At 31.0% G+C, this 22,252-nt stretch overlaps 3 protein-coding genes across 4 annotated transcripts in view; all 3 read right to left on the bottom strand.

Moving 5' to 3' along the window:
• Positions 1 to 1,600: 1,600 nt before the first annotated feature.
• On the bottom strand, positions 1,601 to 5,342 carry LOC119840304 (arginyl-tRNA--protein transferase 1). Its single transcript, XM_038366856.1, has 8 exons — positions 5,132 to 5,342; positions 4,930 to 5,056; positions 4,515 to 4,768; positions 4,177 to 4,251; positions 3,879 to 4,063; positions 3,441 to 3,602; positions 2,962 to 3,143; positions 1,601 to 2,236 (listed from the first exon to the last, which is right to left on the bottom strand). Exons 1-8 carry the CDS (start codon positions 5,217 to 5,219, stop codon positions 1,831 to 1,833), a joined length of 1,479 nt encoding a protein of 492 aa, XP_038222784.1. The 5' UTR covers positions 5,220 to 5,342; the 3' UTR covers positions 1,601 to 1,830.
• Positions 5,343 to 7,363: 2,021 nt separating this feature from the next.
• Positions 7,364 to 9,828, bottom strand: LOC119840174 (sialin-like). Its single transcript, XM_038366688.1, has 10 exons — positions 9,691 to 9,828; positions 9,478 to 9,587; positions 9,267 to 9,396; positions 9,017 to 9,101; positions 8,718 to 8,935; positions 8,475 to 8,630; positions 8,274 to 8,409; positions 8,068 to 8,195; positions 7,869 to 7,979; positions 7,364 to 7,513 (listed from the first exon to the last, which is right to left on the bottom strand). The coding sequence occupies exons 1-10, from the start codon at positions 9,826 to 9,828 to the stop codon at positions 7,364 to 7,366; spliced, it is 1,362 nt and encodes a 453-aa protein (XP_038222616.1).
• A 972-nt stretch (positions 9,829 to 10,800) lies between these two features.
• The window catches only part of LOC119839861 (sialin-like), a 14,297-nt gene continuing 2,845 nt past the window's right edge, over positions 10,801 to 22,252 (bottom strand). Inside the window, exons 2-7 of one of the 2 annotated variants that reach the window (XM_038366274.1) lie at positions 16,914 to 17,040; positions 15,480 to 15,579; positions 13,790 to 14,029; positions 12,748 to 13,053; positions 12,017 to 12,538; positions 10,801 to 11,912 (exon numbers count right to left, since the gene is read on the bottom strand). In XM_038366274.1, the coding sequence (XP_038222202.1) occupies positions 11,676 to 11,912; positions 12,017 to 12,538; positions 12,748 to 13,053; positions 13,790 to 14,029; positions 15,480 to 15,579; positions 16,914 to 17,040 (1,532 nt within the window). In that variant the 3' untranslated portion in view covers positions 10,801 to 11,675. Of the gene's footprint in view, positions 11,913 to 12,016; positions 12,539 to 12,747; positions 13,054 to 13,789; positions 14,030 to 14,136; positions 14,287 to 15,479; positions 15,580 to 16,913; positions 17,041 to 22,252 lie in introns of those variants that run through there. The other variant, XM_038366276.1, reaches the window with a different exon arrangement.

Genomic DNA, 22,252 nt, shown 5'->3' with positions numbered 1-22,252 from the left:
CAAATCTACATTCGCTGTCTACTGTGACCCCCAAATCTTTCACACATTTCAACTCATTGATAAGTACATTATTAATTTGATAACTAATTTTGAATCTAACATGTTTCCTAGAAAGTTTTATAAAATTACATTTGCTTCCATTTAGTTGCATTAAATTAGTCTTACACCAAAGTGATACTCTATTTATATCATCCTGCAGTTTCTTTTGGTCATCAGAGCAATTTACAGATTTGAAAAGTTTTAGGTCATCAGCATAAACTTCATATTTAGAATCTAATATAACATCCGTAATATCGTTTATAAATAAAAACGGCCCCAAGTGGGAGCCTTGGGGAACTAAGTTGTCCAGATATCTACGTACCAAATTTCACTGTAATCGGTTCAGTAGTTTTTGCGTAAAAGAGTAACAAACATACACACATCCTCACAAACTTTCGCATTTATAATATTATAACAGGATAAGTAGGATAGGATAAGCTTAATGATATAAAACTATACTAGTAGTCAAGTTCAATCTTACACGTGTGTCGAAATCGCTCGGCGCACTATAATGCAGCATATTTACTCAACAAACAATTTTGGCATAAAAGGTTGTAGAGAATATCAATATACAAACATTTTCTTTCAACGGATAATGAATCGCATTGTTCAATTAATTTGTTATTAAATATTTTAACAGACAACATATTAATTAAATCCGATACGAAACAACGGTTTTTTTATTCGCTACAAATAATTAAACTATAACCTCGATAGTTTGGGATATTTTCCTTTAGCCAATGGACTTGGGAAATATTAGAAACGGCCTTGAACTATTTTTACGTATGATCTTTTTTTTTTGTTCGCCTGATGGTAAACGATCACCACTGCCCATGAACATTCGCAGAGTCTCAGACCTCTGAGAATGCGCTGCCCGCTTTTAAGGAATAAAGGATAAGGAAAGGATTGATGACTGGAAAGAAGGAATGGACTGGGAAGGTAGGAAAAGGAAATAGAAAATATGATCTATTAAGTATCAAGTACTTCATACCTTTTTATGTATACAATTACTTAATAAGAAAAATAAAACACCGAACAAGCATTAAATACCGATTTTAATCAGATAATTCAATATAATAAACAATACAATAACTACACCAGCTGGTAATATCTTCAAATATTTGTAAGGTTATTAAATTATTACAAATAAACGTACACACCAACAAGTTACGATTCGAATAAATAAGAGATAAGACATACGTTGGCACTGTTAAAATGATACAAAACAACACATGAGGTGGATAATGAAAAATGCATGACATGTGACTAGTGAATAAGTACAGAATATAACCACAGTATAAGGAGAAAGCATACAGTAGAACAACACCTCTGATCTCATAGTATAAGCCCAATGGGGATGTCACAATGCAATAATAGTAAATAATATTATAGTAATAATGAAACCGAGTATATAGTGTATAATGATTTTGTTATTTTTCATAATTTCATTTACCTAGTTTTGTACAATTGGCCTCATCAATTATGAAAGTACATTTGTAAAAGAACAGATTTTAGTACAGTCGATTTCCAGATGTGGTAAGCGAATTTTTGGAAATCGTTGCAGTTTTGTTTATTTAAAAAAATAATGGAATGTTACAGTGTATAGTTAAATACAGTACTAAAAGTACTTCCGCTTAAGGCATTACAAAATTCCACCCTGTATATCTTGGGCTTGTTACCTCCCGCATGGTTGACCTGTCTAAACGTCTTCGTTGAACGACTGTATGGCTTATTAAACTGTGACATAACTGACAAATAGACCTAGAAGCCCAAATAGCATATCATAGCAAATTATCTAACCATGATCAAACTTTTTGCGGTTTTCGCGCCAACTAACCGCGCGTAATCCAACAAGTCTTCCGTATCGTCTCCCTTCTTGCCGGTTCTCCGTTTATACATTTTGTATATCAACACTTGCCCTTTGAATAATATTGGAATATAATTAATGTCGGAATCGTTGGGATAATTATCATCCACACTGTCTATGTCAGGGTCCAGTCTTGAATATGGTGTTATCTCCAATTTTGGTATGCAGTCCTTTAAAGGGAACCATTTATAGGTCTCTGGGCAGAGTAAATCGGATGGGAAGTAGTTGCCCTTGTAACGCATTTTCCGACACGAATGTATGTAAAAGCCCATATAGTAATATTTAAGCTCTGGGCACAATGAATGCAAGTGTCTTGTGAATTCAATCTCCCTGAAAAGAGAAATAAAATTTTCACAGGTTAAGCAATTGTACTTATAATATATAGCTGAAGAGTATTTCTATTTGTTTTTTCTATTTATTCTATGTGTTTGAATGCACTAATCTCAGAAATTACTGGACCAATATCAAAATTTTGAAGTGATACTTCTTTAGAATCGTTGTGATTTCAAACATGATGCAACGGAAAAAACGACAGGTAAGAGACACGAATACAAAAATGTGTAGAATGAAGCCGGCAAAGAATGAGACAGAAATATACAAAAGAATGAGACAGAAATATACAGACTATTTTATTCATTCTTTTGTCGATTTACTGAAGTTTCACTTCTATCGTGTGTGAATCAAACATCATCTTTTTTTTAAATTAAAACTCACTCATAAAATAAGTGATATGCTATATATTTTTTGACCAATGGATATGTATGTAATTGCTGAGTGCGATGAATATATTTACAACTGTTAAAGACTGACCACTATTATAAAAACTAAAACATTTATGGAAAAATAGTTAAAACTATATCTTTTTGTAACTTTATTTAAATGTACCATTATTTATATTGTATTATGTTTATTACGAGATCTACATACCATCAAATTATTATTCGAACTCATAAAACTACACTTATCAAATATTATCGAAATATGATCTTAACAATTTCCTCATTTGTATTTATCCTCGAAAACAAATTGCACAAGAGAATTGTAAAAACAGTTACCTCAAAGCACCATATGTTCCTAAAGTGAGGTTCATATATTGTGGATCATAGAAGAAGTACACTGATGAGACGCATTTGGGCAATATATCAACAACGCCCACAGCAATAATCTTCCCATCTAGCCAGTATTGTTGGTGGAAGGAACCATAACCACATGGTGGGCCTACTTCTGAATACTCCTCCTGTTAAAAATTTGTTTTAAATGAAATTAATCTTATACAAGAATTATACAAAAAAGTAGTATCTATATCCTAAATTTAATGCGGGACACAGGGACAGTTTTTAGGAAAAACATGATTGTACAATATTTAAATACAAAAAATTGTTTATCTCATACTACTAAAAATGCACTATTTTGTTTAATACAATGCTCATTTTGTTTATCTATATTTATTTAGGAGCGAACACAGAGTTATCCACAATTTGTACAACAAAATATACCTATATTTTATTGTGTATGGAGTTTTAAAAGCATTTACCATTAATGGACTTTGCACTAAGAAATCACTGAATTTTGGTTCAGTGCATTTCTCAGGTTGATCTCCGTGCACTGTCATTTGATATTTCACATAAACCTCATGAGTTTCTTTGGCTGAAGCCAACCATTCAGCACTAGGTGGATTGGTCCTCACTAATTTAACCTGTAATAAAAATTTTATATGAAATATGTCATAGCCAGTTTAGATGAAATAAGAAAAAAGTTATACATATTTTTTATTGCATCTTTTTAATTCTTATTTTTTTTAACTTAAAAAAGCTACTGCTAAACACTAATTATTAATAGAGTGTGCAAAAAATAATTGGTTACACAATAAATTAATATGATTCAACAGTCTATTTTTTATTTAATGCTTTTATGTGATAGTTGATTGTACACATTTAAAAATAAGTTTAATTCTGATATAATAATTCTTTACCTCTAATTTATGCTTAACATCCTCTGGTAAATCTTTTATAAAATCTTCTATTTGTTTTTCTTTACTCTTGTTAGTATCTAAGCTACTTATGTCTATACCCTGTGCTTTTAATTTCTCTAGTTTTCTCTCTTTCCGCATTTGTTTCGCCTTCTTGCATGGTGGCTTTGTGGGGTCAGGTCCTGAATCTTCAAAACATTTCTTTTTATTAAAAAGTACATAATAACATGTACAACATTGCAAGTATTTTATTATTATTATTGCTTATGTCAAAAAGAACAATAATTTCCTTTAACTTTACCTTTTTTTATATTTTCTTTCACCAGTGCTGGAATGGATTCATTTTGGGATGAATTGCTTTGATTAGCCGAAGCTTCTGCAATGCAAAACATCCTTGTAAATATAACTTCTACAATGCATAAATTTAATGACCAAATCATATAAGTTTTAAGTTTCTCTAAGCTCAAAAATAATAATTAAATTTTTAATGTTATAATCAACTGTCTCCTTTGCAAAGTTGTTAATGCTTATGCTTGCGTAACATAGAACTGAGAGGTTTTTTTTTATAATTTCATCACATATAGTTAAGTACATTTTTACTTTCAATAATATAATTGCTATAAATGAAAATGCATATACCTTTACATATTCCCTCCTGATCCTCATCAAACTTGATATCCTTCTCAGTCATACTAAGCATTTGTGGTTTTTGCTTGCTTTCAACAAATTGTTCTACCCCCTCTGTTTCACCCTCATCAAATTTCATATCATCACTTGAACTAGAAATTTTCCTATTACTACATTCAGGTTCAATCTCACCCACTAAGTATTTATTAAACCTCTTTAAAACCTTTTTTTGTGACTTTGATGGTCGAAATTCAAGTGCTCTGCATCTGGAAAATAATTTAAATTAGTGTTTTAAAATAAATAATTTAAATTAGTGTTTTAAACAACCACCTGTTGTCTTAAATAGTAATTGGTTCTCATTACATGATTTTATTTTGATCATATATACAGTTTAAATGTATAGATATAATATGCATAATGTACGTACCGAATGGTGTACATTGGACAGCAAATTATACTTAAAGTTGGTTTGTAACAATATTTTCCTGATCGCCTCCATCCTCTATCTATTAAATTCTGATAGTCCGCAACAGACATTGTATGAGCCCATAATCCTAAAACAATAATAGTATATGATAAAAGTGGAGGAAGAATGATCTGGTTATTAAATTAGAAAAAGACATTCTTACCATGACCATAATTTGTATCTGGTTTCTTACAATATCCACATTTATACCGCTCATGCTCAGCATAATACTCGATAATACTACGAGGCATTGTGGTAACTATTTAATTTATTATAACTTAAATGTTTATTTTACTGGACGCTTTATTGCACAATTATTGAAGAATGTTTCTAATAAAAATAGAATCACATTCTTCATTTCAAAATTTATGACATTGACAGATAACAGTTGACAATCAAATGACTTGTTATTTTATTGTGATTTGTGACGAAGTCGTTTAGAAACAGATTACGTACTAGCTCAGTTTAGAAATAATGCATTTAAAAGATGGCAACTTATCACAGGATGAAAAATGCGTAAAATATAGAAAAGTATATTAAATATGTCATTGCATATTTAGAGTGATAGTTACGTGGTTAAACGTAGCCTACGACTTTTATCTATAAGACGGGAATTCGATACTAAACGAGCGAGCTGAAACTCGCTAGGTCCCTGCAGAAAAAACAGATAAAGGTTGATTTTAATGGAAAATCTTCGATCATTAATAGTTTGAACAGTGAACTCGCGTTGCCCCAAATGGGGTAAGGAGCAGATAATACACATATGTTTCACTGAACGATTTTCTTTATGGAAGTCGGTGATCAGCCTTGTGTGTTCTGCAAGACCGAGACATTTGTGAATCCCCTACGAGAATTGAACCCGGAATCCCTCGATTCTACGCTTACGTATTAACCACGCGCAGTGCAAAGTATTATTAAATTTATTTCAAAAAATTGGTATTGGCACTTCAGCATAATATTTAATGGCACTGTAATTGGGTTACAATCATGGACAGTCTTATACATTATACGAGAGACTGGCAATCATAACTTACCTAATCATTGGTGCCAAAAAACATGTTCATACACCTATATTTCTCACAACATATAAATACTTTAAATTGTTATCTGATACAAAATACTGGGGAATTATATCCATAGCTTACAATTTTTACCAAACTAATTATTGTCCAAATGCCTTTTTGAAATGGCCACCAAAGAAAGACGATTGAGCTGTTTTACACATTTAAATAAATTTTGCCCATGCGGGAAATTGTATATTCCACCAAGTTATTCCATCATTACTATGACAAAAATAAGAACTGCAGCATAAATAATCTTCGAATTAAGAAAGGTAATGATTTAGGATTCACAATCACATTCACATTATTATTTACTGTCTACCTAAATGTTCAAAGTGGTAATGTAATTAAACTATCATATGTTCATAATTGCACATTCTTTATTTTTCAGGAGCTGATAATACAAAAAACTTATTAATTATTTAGTTTAGAAGAAATTCAATTTAGGATAATATTATGTATTGATGTATAAATATATGTATTGCTCACAATTTTTGGATTTGATCTATATATTGGCTATTTTTTTTTACTTCCATACTTGATGCTTCATCTTAGAGACATTTGCAATTTAGGCCGCTTCTGTGTAAATGACGTTCTAATCCTAAACAAAAATTAAATATTTTATTTTAATTAAAGTATGATATTCACCGAAAAACAATGACAATGACAAAAGCAAAATAATAGAATAATTTTATTGATACTCGTAATTTTTCTTTATTTTTTGTTTTTGGACTATGTCAAGAACTGAACTTACGAACTGATATCTTCATCCACTTCTACAATGTTTGACATCCGGGAAGGAGTGACAAAGCGTCTTTTTCGATTTGGTCTAAAAGTTAAGCATAGGCTAGAAATATCATACTAATTATTGTAGTGAGGATTATGTCTTCATAAAACAATATCTGTAGTTATATATGGGTTAATTTTATTGATTATATTTTAACTCATTTTTGAATAGGTAGTTAATAAAATAATTATGTAGTATGCAAATGTACTTCTGAAAGCATGTATAATTAATATAATAAATTATGCTTTTTACATACGTAGCCACCTAAATTACATAAAGATCGCGTCTTGAGGAATGATTTATATTTCGTTCTATAGGTAGATAGCTATATGAGCAGCTAGTTTTTTTCTGTCGTAGGTATCTGCCGCCTTTTTGTTTTGTAGGCTTGTGCAGGTTACCGTGAGGTTTAAAAACAGTATCTACTAATTACAATGTGAGAAAGTGATAGCGCTAGACGACGTATGTAGTTCTGTCTTTTTCCCACACTGGAATTAGTACTATCACAGTAAGGGTTACCCAGGACACTGATAATATAATACTTTACTAGTTATACAACTTGAACGATCTTAAGAAACCTGCGCTTTATGCTATTCCAAGGCTGTACATGCGTATCACCCCATATCAAAAAGACTAGACCACACATCAGTAGAACTGTACCGTGGAAAGACCACACATATCTCCAAATATGCATCGTATTCTGAAATTTATTAAGTCATTGGTGATAATTATTTAAAAACATGAATACTAGCAAATAAAAGATCACGTTAATGCAATATAGAATGAATGATTTCCTTTTCGAGGCATATATACCTATTAATCAAAATCAAATGTATACTAACCATGACAACATTATAATTTTTAAAATTACTAATAACGTCTTTATCTATTTATAGAAAACTAGTTTGATGTAATATGATTACGCTCCTTTACATGCTCATAGAAATAAACATAACTAATATGAGTTATAAAATCAAACATCAAAATGGAAGCAGTACTAAAAGCAGTTACTTCTGTTGTTGTTGTTAATTCATTAAATTTAAAATTGGAATTACTTGCAGCTTATGAGTTACTTCCCCAACACAAAAAGGAACAAAGATTCCTGGTAAGTTTCCTATGATTTTAATTACAGTATTAATTGAATTTACGTAAGCGGGCGACAGTTTCTGTAAAAGATAGAAAAATAAAATGCTTATTCAATATCTAATTTAATTTTCATAATTTTGAAATTGACTGTAAATAACTTAAGCTTACGTAACATATATCAAATATAAGATCCATGCCAGCTGCTGTTAGAGTTACAGCAATCGTCAAAATTGTGGGCCCAGGAGCAAAAGGTACAAACCACGCCATAGAAACTATTAGACCCGGGATCACATGCGCTGTGGAAAACAACTACTTAACTAGACACTATAAATTAGAATGCGCCCAAAAGATTATTTGAAACTTATATAACGTACAAACAATGATAAAATATTTCCTTGCATTCTTGATTACTCTGAACTTCGTATTATGTTTATACCAAAAGTAAGTTTGAATGATTATTGTACCCAAAATTAGTCTCAGCAGAAATGGTAGAGCCGTTAACGTAGAGGCCTGAAATTTAGACATATACAGAACCATTCTTAGTTTACAAATAAATTTTAAAGATAAAGGCATACTTCATAAATGCTATATCTTAAAATTATGGTGTAATACAACGGTCCATGAAGACATAGTGATATAATCATCCACGCATAACCAAAATTTAATATACAAACTGCCCAAAAGGATACAGACTTCAATATTAATTTCCAGGGGGCTTGAGAATTCATTAACTAAAAAAAAAGACAAAAGGTAAAAAATGGTTAATTTAAGATAGGAATAAATACAACCTAACCACCACGAAATATTTTCATACGTACTTGTATCGTAAACACTGAACCGATAGTATTTTTCAGATATGTCAATTCGTCCTTTGAAATGAATGAGTGTTTATCTGGTGAGTCGTTAACCACTAATAGCCAAATTGTAGCCCATAGAATTTGAACTGCCCCGCATACATAAAAACCAACCGACCATTTAGAATAAAATTGTACAGCCGCACAAATAAGAAATGTCGAGCAAGTTCCTGTTGTTATCCCTGTTCAGCGAAAATTTAAGTAATCAATTAAATTAAACCAGTTACCGACAAAGTAAATTACAGAACCACAACAAAACTTACCACAGTAAGCCCACATAAAATAATGCCGCTCTATTGGGGGGACCCAATGCCTCAATACCTGGATCATACTTGGTAACATAGCACCCTTAAAATTATTATTTACATTTGAGAAAATGTGACCAATTTTTATTTAAAACAAAATAATTAGGTACTTATAACACACAAGTACTAAGAACATCGAAACATTGGATCGTAAGTATAATAAAATTGATCCTAAGCTAGTTTAATATTTTTTAATAAAATAACATACCGCGCAGAATCCGTTCAAAATTCGAACAATAAAAAATAACCAGAAACTAAACCATGATGCAGATGGTACAAGACAGTTTAGTGCACCTGAAATTATTCCAGCCACTCCAACAACCCATGTTGGTCCAAATCTTAAACAGTTAGATATTACATTAAGAACTTATTTATTTGATTACCGTATTGAACTTGTAATTAACGATGTGTTTTTTTACCGATCACCCAGGTTGTGAAATATTGGAAAACAAATACAATATCCAATATGATAGGCAGCTAGTAAAAGAGCTATCTTATTTTCATTCCAATGTAGCAAGTCCATGCCATACTATAAAATACATGGACTTTTAAATACCAAGTCTATATTTCTGTAAAGTTACACGATAAATAGAACATTCAATAAATTTACGTCTAACCTGTGTCCTGAACGCTTTTGGTCTTGTTCGTAATATTTCTGTTTCATTATAATACGAAAACAAAATTCTTTTGGAAATTTCCACCATATCAACAATATGTACACTCAGATTATATCGCACGATATAAATAAGAAAATATCCAAAAAATATCATTATGCCCACCTTAAAAAAATAGATCTAGATTAACTCGCAGAAGGATGATAAGTATAATGTATTTTTAAAGGATGCTTACAATTGCGCGCACATAAATAACCATGTTATAAAATTATTGTCAAAATCATGACCATCTCAAATCTAAATAATATATTTATAGCTAGTGCCAATAAAAGCAGAGAGCATAACAAATTAGCCCATTAACAGTCAAGATTCGCATGCTTATTTTATGTAGGTACCTTTATCATATCTTTATACAATACTTATTTTCAAAAGGTCTCAAGCGAACTCTGTAACATTATGACTTAATTATTATACAATAGTAAATAAAATAAAAGTAAAATGTTTCGTATTTATAAGATCGGGCAAGAACACTCTCCGGGGAACCATAAATGTTATCGAGTTATGGATGGAAATTGTAAAAACAAAATTATTTGATATCCTAATTAGGTATTATAGTTCGCAAAATAAGTAAAATCAAACTTATATTACCTAGTCTTCCAACCAGCAAATAAAATATTATTTGCAAATATCCAACAACTTCCTTATATAATTGTACTAGCTGCGCCCCGCGGTTTCACCCGCGTAAGTCCGTATCCCGTAGGAATATCGGGATAAAAAATAGATGTTGGCCGATTCTCAGACCTACCCAATATGCTTACCAAATTTCAGAGGAATCGGTCAAGCCGTTTCGGAGGAGTATAGAGACTAACATTGTGACACGAGAATTTTTTATATAAGACTAGCTGCACCCGGCAAACGCTGTTCTGCCTTACTCTTATCATTTAGGGATATGAAAAATAGATGTTGGCCGATTCTCATACATACCGGATAAGCACAAAAAATTTCATCAAAATCGCTCAAGCCGTTTCGGAGGAGTATGGCAACGAAAACTGTGACACGAGAATTTTATATATTAGATTTAGAGAATGGGACAAATTAAACGTTTGTTTTAAGTTATAAAGTCACAAATTTATTAATAGTTATGTCACAAACAATAAACATATTATTAATCGAAAAAAACATTTAATAACACTAAAATCTAAAAGTAAATGCGCAAATGAGAACTTACGTAAATAAATAACAATAGTCAGTGAAGATAATAATACTGATCTTAACTACAGACCGCGCCACAAATGAGGAACCATTAAATTTGACTAAAGTTAAATGATTAAATTTGTCAGATCTGTCACATTTGAGAAAAATGTCAGGTTGTAAAGTTGACAGCTGTGACTTATATCCTTTAGAAATGGAGAGGTTCTGATGAAACGAAGTGTTGCATTGAAATATTTAAATAAATGTTTATAGAGATTACACTTCACACACCACCATTACAAAACTGAACTATGAGCGCTAAATTAGGTACCAACTAATAATAATAAATAAGAATCATAGAAATAATATTACCTTTATACATAATAGAGAAAAGCTTTAAATAACTGCTCTCTATAATTTCGAAACTGTTGCATAAAAATTGAACATGCAAGCTCAACATCAATACTGATGCGAAATTCTTTATAACCCTTGCACATCTATTTTCCTAACTCTAGTGGCATTTGAATTAAATGATATAGATAAATTGTTTCAGGCTCTGAGAGCGCTCTTTCATTACACTGATTCCTTTCGTGGTGCGGACGTTATGAAACATTTCAACACTACAACAACATTTTTCAATAGTACATAAGATAATATAGAAAAAACCTCAACTAATAAAATAAGTCTATAATGGCAAGCACTGTATTGAAATTTTTCTACAAAAATGTTTCTGACTATTTTAAACTGACCACAAATTATGTAGAATCAAAGATAAATTACAATCGCTCAAATGTCACATACTCAAATTACATTTATGTGCGAGTAACGTTTAACGATATTTCTTTCGAGTCTTTCAAATTTCCATTTTTTGAATCGTCACCCATATCTTTAAGATCACTAGGTTTTGTTTTGTCATCTTCGGCTTTATCGTCATTAATAAAATTCCAAGGCTGAATATTCCCAGTGCCAAATAATATGAAAAAGATTGCGGATACAATATAAACTGACGCTCCGATGAAAAATACTGGACGCCATTGCTCAAAAGTATTCTGTAAAACGAAATAAGAAAATTTTAATTAAATATATTTCATTCATCAATATATATTAAGAACTTATTGATTATAAAATTTTAAGAGTTAGTGTTAAACATTACCCCGTTCCTCGTGAAATATGCTGTTATCATTGGAGTAAAGAAACCAGCTGTACTCCCAATAGAATTGGCAATTCCATATAGTGTTCCAGCATAATTAGGTGCTAAATCTTGATGATTCTGAAGATTTGTCAAGGTTGCTGCTCCGTTGAAGCCCATTGACATTGTAATTATAGTAACAGACAGAGCCGTCGAGCATCCCGTATACACCATTAATACAAGCAGAATGCCAGGAATTATGTGAGAAAAGAGACAGAAAAACTTTCGTATAGTTGTAGTTGACATCATTTTTCTAGATAATATACAGTCGCCTAATGATCCAAATATGGTTGCCAGTAATAATCTGGCAAGATATGGAAGCGCTGATATTACACCAGCAGCTTGTAATTCAAAATCCAACACGCTTGAAACGAATTTCGGTCCTACTGTCATAATAAAGTATAGCCCCCATAGATTTCCATAGTGTAAAATGACCATGGCTAGAAAAGGAAACGATGTACATATACTCTTGAAAGGAGGTAAACCCTGAAAGCAAAGCATATAATAAGTTTAATTATAACGATTATGTGATAAATATGGTATTACCCAGATAAAAAATGTAGAACAAATATTATATTTAACAATTCTTTTTCAATAAATACAATAAATATCAACCGGTGATGTAGAAAAATATTAAATTCGTCATAATCGCTACTAACGCTGTAAGTGTGCGTTATCGAACAGTATTTACTTACTTTTGATTTCTTAACCTTGTCACCAAGTGCGTCCGTTATGTATTTTTTCTCAGCGGTTGATATTCTTGGGTGTTCGTTGGGTGTGTCTGCGACCAAATACCACCAGAAACCGCACCATATAAATGACAATCCTGCTGGAACGTAAAATGCAGAAGCCCAGCCAAATTTCTCCATTAAAGGCCCAGTGAGCGACCACGTTGCTACAATGCCCAGGGTCCCGCCCATCATGGCACTAACAAATTTTCCTTTCTCAGACGGTGGAGCCCATCGAGCTACTAGCACATGTAAAGCGGGATACGTAAAACCCTAAAAAATAAATCGATAATGAATGAGTTTCCTTTGTTTTCATGAAAACATTAGGCAGTTATTTTATTTGCACGTAGTATGAGATCATTTCAAATTTGTCACCATCTAATAACTTCTTATTCCTTTTTAAACAATATATAATTATGACACAAACATTTATCATTATGAAATATGAGCAAGAAAATATCACAATACAGGCACTCCATCAATCAACAAATAATACCAGATTCACGTGTACACGTTAAAGCAAATAATATCACAAAGTCGTGAATTTAATCTATATAGGTAACGAAAATTAAATACATGACGTTTGTAAGGTTATCCTCAAATGAATGCATTTATTTCATTTTTAAATATAGAGGATAAATTCGAATGTTTACATAAAGATTTCTTAGACGTAAAGTGCAAATAATCCTATTTTTCCTCTGTGATTTTAATTTGTTTTATATCCACATATTCAATTTCAAGGGCATACTTTAATACGGACTAGCATTAGCCTGTCATTATTTCTCATTAATATTGACACGAGTTCTCTAAGATTGAAAACTCATCGTTATTTTATAGAACATATTGTATCTCTTACTTCAAGATCAAAAATTTAAGGACTAAAAATATGTTGCTTCAAAAGTAATATTTCTGTGTAAATATTTAATACTTGTATAATGGGTAGTTCTAACATACTTTTTGAGACTGACTATAAGATTATTATGATTTCTTATTAGAAATTTATTCTTACCCCTGCACATCCGAGAAGAAAGCGCACAACAATTAGTGCAACATAGCCTAATCGAGCAGCGAAGGGACTCAAAGCTGTCAATATCCCACTGATAAGCGTTGTAATCAAAATTACATATCTGGGTCCCCACCGCTCAGATGCCATACCACCTATGAGGGATGTCAAAGGGTAGCACCAGAAATAAGCACCAATTATTGTCCCTTGTTGATCTGCGGTCCAATTAAAATATTCTCCTTGTACCTGGAAATAAAAAAAAAATTAAAACGTACGAAAGAAAACTTACGTGTATTTAGGGCCATAGGACAAGAACGCAGCTCTACGTATATCAACGAGAAAAAGTAGCATGCAATTCTACTGTGTTTCTTTCGGTGAGAGGGGGCAGAATCGTATCCTTTTCCTAAGCCTTCCCATCCCATTCCTTTATTTCTGTTTCCTTATCCTTAACCTCTCAAAACAAAACAGAAAAACAAAATAAAACGATCCATTAACGTGACATATTTTTCGAAACAAGTAATTAGATTAGAACGTGCTTACGTATCGATACGTGCGTAATTAGTATCGCATCACGCAAAAAAGACTTCGTTTGGAAATGCTTTTAAAAGGATGATACTATTTCTAAGTAATGATACTAGTATAAGTAGTATTATGTTATCTGTGGCAATGATATGCAGTTCGTGGATAGTTTAAACTTCACATTTATGTACGAAACTCGAAATCTATACTTAAGCATTACTATTTTTGTGGATTTAAATTGATTGATTTGATTTAAATTACAATTCACAGTGTACGATATTCTCTATGGTCTTAAATAATTCTGAGTAAAATATTTCCTTGAGTAAGTTTTAATAAAGAAAAATTATGCCTGTTGGTTAATGAAACAGTGGAGTAGCTAGCTAGTAATTAAAACATAAGCCTTTTGTTATATGAGAGTAAAGTTAGTTGGTATTCCTGTTCGATGACCTTGAAGATATGCTCACTGAAGTGCATTTTGAAATTTTTCCTCCCCATTTGCTTTAAACTTAGCATAGTATTATCGTTATTCTATAGTACCGATCCTACCACAGGTTATCAGAATATGATATGATACGACCAAATAAATGCTTATTTGCGTTCTCTGTAATACAAATGATATTAATTATTTTATTTTATTTGAATAGGTATTGGCCTAAATGAGTCGATGTTGATCTATTCCACGTCTCACTTTGTATTTATTTTTATGTTTAGGCATTTTTTATACAAATCACGTGTTGAAAAATAAAACTAATTCACAAACTGGTTTTTATATGATATTTGTAACTCAATTCATAATTTATAAAATACTCATACGTAGACAGGCGTGACTATTTACAATTTAGTTTGATTAAATAAAACAAATAGCTGAATTATAAGGGCAGCATACAGCAGTACAACCTTTTTTCTTGTAGTTAAGGGACAAACTTAATAAAAGTCAAAAAATATAGCTATGATGAAAACGACCGTCCCGAGCTGCTAAAAAGATGGTGTATGTAGCTCGGGCTCGTTCCTTCCGCGTTTCGCCCTTTGGTTACAACACTGTTCGCGTTAAAAGTTATTTTACCCCTAAGTTTTACTTCTATATTAATAAAAATTATAAGATATTTTTAAAGCGCTCCTTACAGTGTGATACTTATAAATTACCAACTTCAAAATAGACTGGTCGGATATATATTACCTGTGTCCGTAATTTTGTCACATGATCATAAGCCCCAGTAGTATTGACGTTCATGGTATCATTAAGGACATCGATTTTTGAACCACACTGTGATCGCTTCCTGAAAACCAAAAAAATATATTTTTTTCTTATTCTCAACTCAAACCTGTATATTATACGGAACATGCCATTAACATAATATATTAATTTGTTTGCAAATTTAGTGATATTTAAAAGGCCCGAATCTTTATAAGTGATAAAATAAATTCTTAAAATATTGCATTTATATAAAATTACTAATTCGTCTAGGTATAATAAAAGAAAAGAGACCATGTTATTTTGCCTAAGTTCAACGATTTTACACATTCAAATAAAATATACATAGATAAAGGTCAAAGGCTTATATAAATGAGTGCGACCTTAAATATATCGAATCGTGTATGAAAGAAGTTCTAACACTGACCAGTGAGTCTAGACTCTAGACACACCTTTCCGGTTACAATCTCATTGTGAGTCCTACGAACGCTGGCTCTAACTAAGTGTTATACCAAAAGCAGTGGTTTTTTATGCCTTGACGTATAAAATCTAGCCAATAGTTCTTTAGTTAATGGTTAACTTATGCTGGTAGTAATGTAATATAAAATGGGTACATGAAAACGTCGATACTTCCTGGACATGGCGATATTTGTCTTGGAAATTAAGACAAATTAATAAAGAATACACAGTTGTGTAGTCTATATCTATAGTAATACTAATAAATGATTTATGACATATTTATTAAAAAGATCGCTACTATAATCCATTTTATGATACGATGTCGTTTTAATTTATTAACCTATTGAGCGCTACCAATATCGAATTATATAATAAAGGACATACATCAGAACATATTATTATGTTAACTGACTTCACCTAGCTCAGATTATACATTGAATATACTTAGATCTTTAGCAAGTATAGTCCAAAGTCCTTTTACGCATTATTAACCCTCAGTGGAATGCCTGCTTCTGCAGTCTATTTTTATTAAAACTGGATTCACATGCGTTAATCCGTAAGAAAACAAACAGATAAGCGTACATAATTGCTATGCAGCTATTTTACTAGTTTATTTTGTTCATTATTATATAAGTCTCGGAGCAATTTGATCTGACGCCGTGTGGATACTTAGATACTGAATATATCACCTGCTTATATCAAATCTACACGCTATTATTGTTTTATAACAAGAATTGCATAACATATAACTATAAAATAAGCCTATTAAAATTAAAATATAAAACATTCGATTGCATGGTAATTAATTAGCGCTGTATATATCAGCTACTGAATAATATTATAATTATTTAAATATTACTGTTATTTTTAAGAAAAATATTTTTTTTTTTTTACATTATGTTCATTTCTTCAAATAATATTAATAATAATAAAAATAAAGGTGACAGAATTGTCACTTACGATGAGGCTTTCATAGGTTCCGGCACCATAGCTATTAAATTAAGGCTGATATTAACTCGTAGCATGTAGATCACCCAACAACTCGTGAATAACATAAGCCATAGATTCAGCCTCACTGGGATCACGTCTGGAATAAAAAAAATATTTTAACGTTTTACGTCTTACATCATTCCAAAAATACATAATTCTAGATTCCCAGAAATATATACTTTTCAAAAAAAAAACAGGTTTAAGATTAATTATTATGTCATATTTATTACGAAACGTACCTAAACCCTAAGAATTAATTAATATCTAAAAAGGCTAGTAAAATGTTTAACTTATATATGAGCTTTGTTCACATTTGATTAAGTCTTAATCATAAAGAAAACTTGAGTAGTAGTAGAGACAATAAGTATTAAAGTACTGATTTTTTACTATTGGACCGTGAAATATAATTCCATAAAACGTATTATATACATTTCTTTTCAAGCCAAATCTAAAACATCATAATAATTATCATCTTAAAGATCCAACCGCAAAAAATCGTAACCATCATGAATAAACACAACCCGGAAATATATATATATTTTTTATATCGATAGAAGCGTGACTATTTGTTTTTTTAAATATAATTTCGAACTTAGGCAGGCAAATCATTTACGATACCGTTTTGTTGGATGTATTCTATAAAAACATTAAAGAGGGACAGATTAATATGAGACGTACGAAGTTTTGGCAACGTGTTTGTCATCTATTTACATAAATCCTAAAAAACACTGCCTTAAATATGTGCAAATATTGACATTCTCGTGTTTTATTTCTCGCTTATACTGTTATATTCAATAGAAATTTGTTTGTGGTAGACATAGTTGAAGACCATCAAATCAAATTTATTACGTACAAATATCATATTAATACCAAATATTATTTCGGTTGATTATCGCCTACCAACAACTGTTTATTTCCAAATTCAATAAGTTAGGTATGTAATATGTACCATACCTTGCCATTTATGGCTGCTATTTAATATTAAAAAAAATCCACCTACTTGGTTTAACTTATGTAATGTATACTTATATGTAAGCACGCGTAAGTATATGGTATAGACTATAGATGACATTCTAAGATACCATCGAGATATAAAGGTTTTATCCATTAAATTAACTACTACAATATACTATATGTGTGTCCTTTTATGATAAAACGTAAATTTTATTCAATTCTTATGGAATTGCAAAGGAGCTGGTGGATCAATTGTTAAACGCTCCCATCATTTTAAAGGCCTTAGGCCAATTGTAGAGGCCTTACGCCTCTGCAAACGGATTGCAGGTTTTTAAATGATGGAAAACGGAAAAGACGAGGGGAATAAAGGATGGGACTTGGGAGGATAAGGAAAACGATAGGGGAATCCATCTCCCCCGCTGACCGTACGAAACTCGATTGCTACGATTTCACGCCGATTTTTTGTGGAGGTACTTGTACTTATTATTCTGTGGTGTGGTACCTTCTCCGGTGCGAACAGGCTAATTCGTACCAAAACGTGCTCGACTCCCACGATAAAAATTCACAATTAAATAAAATAAAAAACGTATATAATAATAATAGCCGGATATGACGGAAATCTCGGCTTGTCTCGGCTTGCTTATATTTTTGCCAAACAGGCCCATTTAAATCAACTCATCGTTTTTAATATAACTCATAAAATATGTTAATCTGATATCTATGTAAAACATAGCTCATTTGCGACAAATTTCAAATAATTATTTCTACAAACCGACACCCATGGTTAGTGAAATACCCCTAAATCTACTAAAATAGGAGCAAACTGGCAACAATTTTCTATAAAACACAAAAATAATCACGACAATCATTTGAAAACCCACCGAGTTATCGTTTTACAAAACTAAAAAAAATAAATAAATATACAATTGATCTGAGACCCTTTTAGGGGTGACGATCATAAAGAGTCAATAACATCAGCTGTCCTTAATTTTTTCACATTCAGAAGCTAGGAACGAAAATGCATACAAACATGTAAGTTTTACAAAAATTTTACAATGATTTTCCCGTAATGCATATTTTTTAAAGGCCTATAAGCGTCGATGCAAAAAAAATATATATATGACATATTGTATGATGAATCTGATCGAAACGTCGAAAACATTAGAAATTAAACGAGTAAAATATTAGGTAATAACTATGTAGGTATGTACTTTTTGAAGTTTTTATTAATATTTACATATGTATAGATTTTCGTCGAAGGTAAAGCAAAAACACTTCATAATATTATATGAATTAAAATTAGAGTCATGCAATGCGATGTATACCTACAAATGTGAATTTTTTTAGTACGTTTCCTACTAAATGTATACTTGGCTATATTCCATAGCTCATATACCAGTTTATATAGATTATAAACCAGAATAGCACGTTATCTATAGAAATACTAGATTTTGTCCGCGTGTGACACCGCGCGGTACAACTAGTATTCTACATAGGTACTTATATCAGTTCTAACTCGATTTCACTCACAGAATAACTGATAATTAAAACGAGAACAACTTTGTAATGTTTCTATTCTAAAGCAGACATCATATTAAAATGTACTTTTAACACAGAATAAGTTGATATCACTTACAATGTGCATTTAATACAACTGTTTGATTGACTTGTTGATTGTTGTGATTGTTGTATCTAAACACAAGATTTCTTTAAAATAAATTTGAAAAAGATAATAAATCCGAGCATAATTATGCTGTGTATTAAACAAAATAAATGTTTTCAGACAAAATACTTTAATTTAACCACAGTTGCCTTAAATATAAATGAATTGCAATAAGCTGCAATACTAACCAATGATGCGTATACATAGAAGATTTTTATTACCATCTATTCTCATTGTCACTTATTCATAGCCAACAATTTAAAGAGAATAATATAATATAAAAAACAATTATCTTATTTATATCGAACATAGAACAATGGCATATAAATACAAAATGAAAAAAGTCGTGACATTAAGTGTATGTCATATAAAACAGCCAAATAGAATTATATTAAATAATACAGATACTTTTTACATAATAGATATGTGTCTGTTTATCTGACTTCTCCCTATATTTATGTAGCTATATAATAGTCTTATATAATTAATAATTAAGACAACTAAGAAAAAAACATTCATGGCTTCTAAGATTGAAAATGGAAATTGTTTCGACAATTAAATATATATGTGATATAGCTTAGCCATATAAGTAAACACTAAGTACACAAGCCATGAAATAGTATCTAAGTATCTACGGACAAAGAGGGTAAATAAATTTTTAGTTCGATAAAATAGCGTTAATTAAATTTTACATATAATTAATTTTGGTAAGATCAGTGATACTGTGAACCAACAAATCAAACGATAAGATTTTCGCTCTGATAGCTACAATCATTATATTCGCCGAATACTTAAAAGTTGAGTCAACTTCAAATAGCAAATGAAGAGAAGCAACACAACGTAGCCACGTACAAATATATTTTAATAAACTTTAACTATAATGACAAATACCTGCGATACTTTAAATGGTCATATTAGCAGATCAATAACAGGATCAAATACGGAACATTCGATATTTTGTAAGCATTAAGCATGCAATACTAATCAGGTATCTAAGCATATTTATTTTCCCTTATATATTTTATGTTAAAGAATAAGAGAACTACAATAGCAGGCGATATACGTGAATAGGGTAGGTTTAGAAGCCATGTAATCCTTCTTTTCAAAATGGGATAACCTGGGTACGTATACTAAAGTCATGGGATATGTTCTTAATCAAATTTTAAATTGAATTAACAATAATTTGAATTGACCCATTTTATATTGTGTTCATACAATGTTCATGGAGTAAAAGGTCGTCACATCTTTTATAACGTTAACCTGAAAGTCAATCCAAAATGGGCATTTCTGTATACCTAGGTATTGCATAATCCACAAACGTGTGTTTTTTTTTTATTTTATCTTTAGAAATAAAACTTTTAGTAAATTTATCATAAAGTTTATTCTATTTCTCAACGACATTAAATATAGCATTATAGCGATCGCCCAACCGCACCTAATAGCACATATGATAATAGCAGCATACGTAGATACCTACAATAAAAGCGATTTCGAACAACTAACCAATACCTACTTAATACAATTTTCTACTGGATATTTTCCGTATTTATTATTGTAGTTTACACTAAATAATTGTATGGGATAAAAATTTGCAATTGCGACCGGACCGACCGGTCTTCGTTATTTTCATGTTAGGTATTGCTTTTTCATGTAGATTCCTTCTGTAAAGTATAATTGAATATAGAACATCTACATGCTCCCACGCTACAAGTCCTTTGACATAAAAAAAGTTACAGGAAACAATTTCAGCCGACAACGTAGGCAATATAGGTATTTCAATAAACTACAAACTAAATTCGAATGTCATGGTGTTTTATTGTGTAACGTTTGACGAATGACCTCCACAAAGATCATTCGTGAGTACCAGGAACAACGCTATTTACAAAATAATTATAACCACCACTTTATAGTTAAACGCAGTTTATATTGTCTTTTATATTACTTAGTTATAATTTAGATATCTATTCTTTATACACCAGGTTAAAACGAGGAAACCGATGGATTAAAGACAAAATAACTACAGTTATTCATGTTTACGAATACGGGCTAATACTCCAATTAAGGACATGTTACTATCCAAACATGATCATTTTACTCCTTGGAAAATCTTTAATGATTAACGTCACTTTACCAGTAATTCTCGATTACCTACCTACCTATCTATCTATCTATAAAGTGTATATTTTGCGTAGAAAATAACATTTAACAATTCTCGAACGACACGGTTCGCGAGATAAAAATCCTATAAAATCACGTTTGTAATGTATTCGATTGAAATTCTATTATCGTAAGAACGCAACTTGTAAACTGTAAAACAACGATTCATATTTGATAACAGTCGCTTTAGCAAGTACTGTGGCTGTTGAGTGTTGATGTAACTATGTGTCCACAATTGATTGAATTTCAAAAACATTTTTCTTTCAATGTTTTTAAATGAAGAATACGTGGACAATCACTGGAACAAATCAAACATTCCTTTATGTTTAGAAAATATTACCTAGATACTACTGTCTACCATCTTCTTTAATCTATAGAAACTTGAGTAGAATTAAGTTTAGAATGGCGATGTTTTAGAATATTAAATTACCTGAACATACTTCCTTATTTGTTAGAACTAAAAGGTTTAAATTTATCTGAGTTTATTCTATGTAAGTATTTTAAACAGCTACCTCCTCATTAGCATAATATGTAT

The sequence above is a fragment of the Zerene cesonia genome, chromosome 5 (genome assembly GCF_012273895.1).
Source record: "Zerene cesonia ecotype Mississippi chromosome 5, Zerene_cesonia_1.1, whole genome shotgun sequence".
Taxonomy (NCBI): Eukaryota; Metazoa; Arthropoda; class Insecta; order Lepidoptera; family Pieridae; genus Zerene; species Zerene cesonia.
This window is presented reverse-complemented; position numbering and strand designations above follow the sequence as displayed.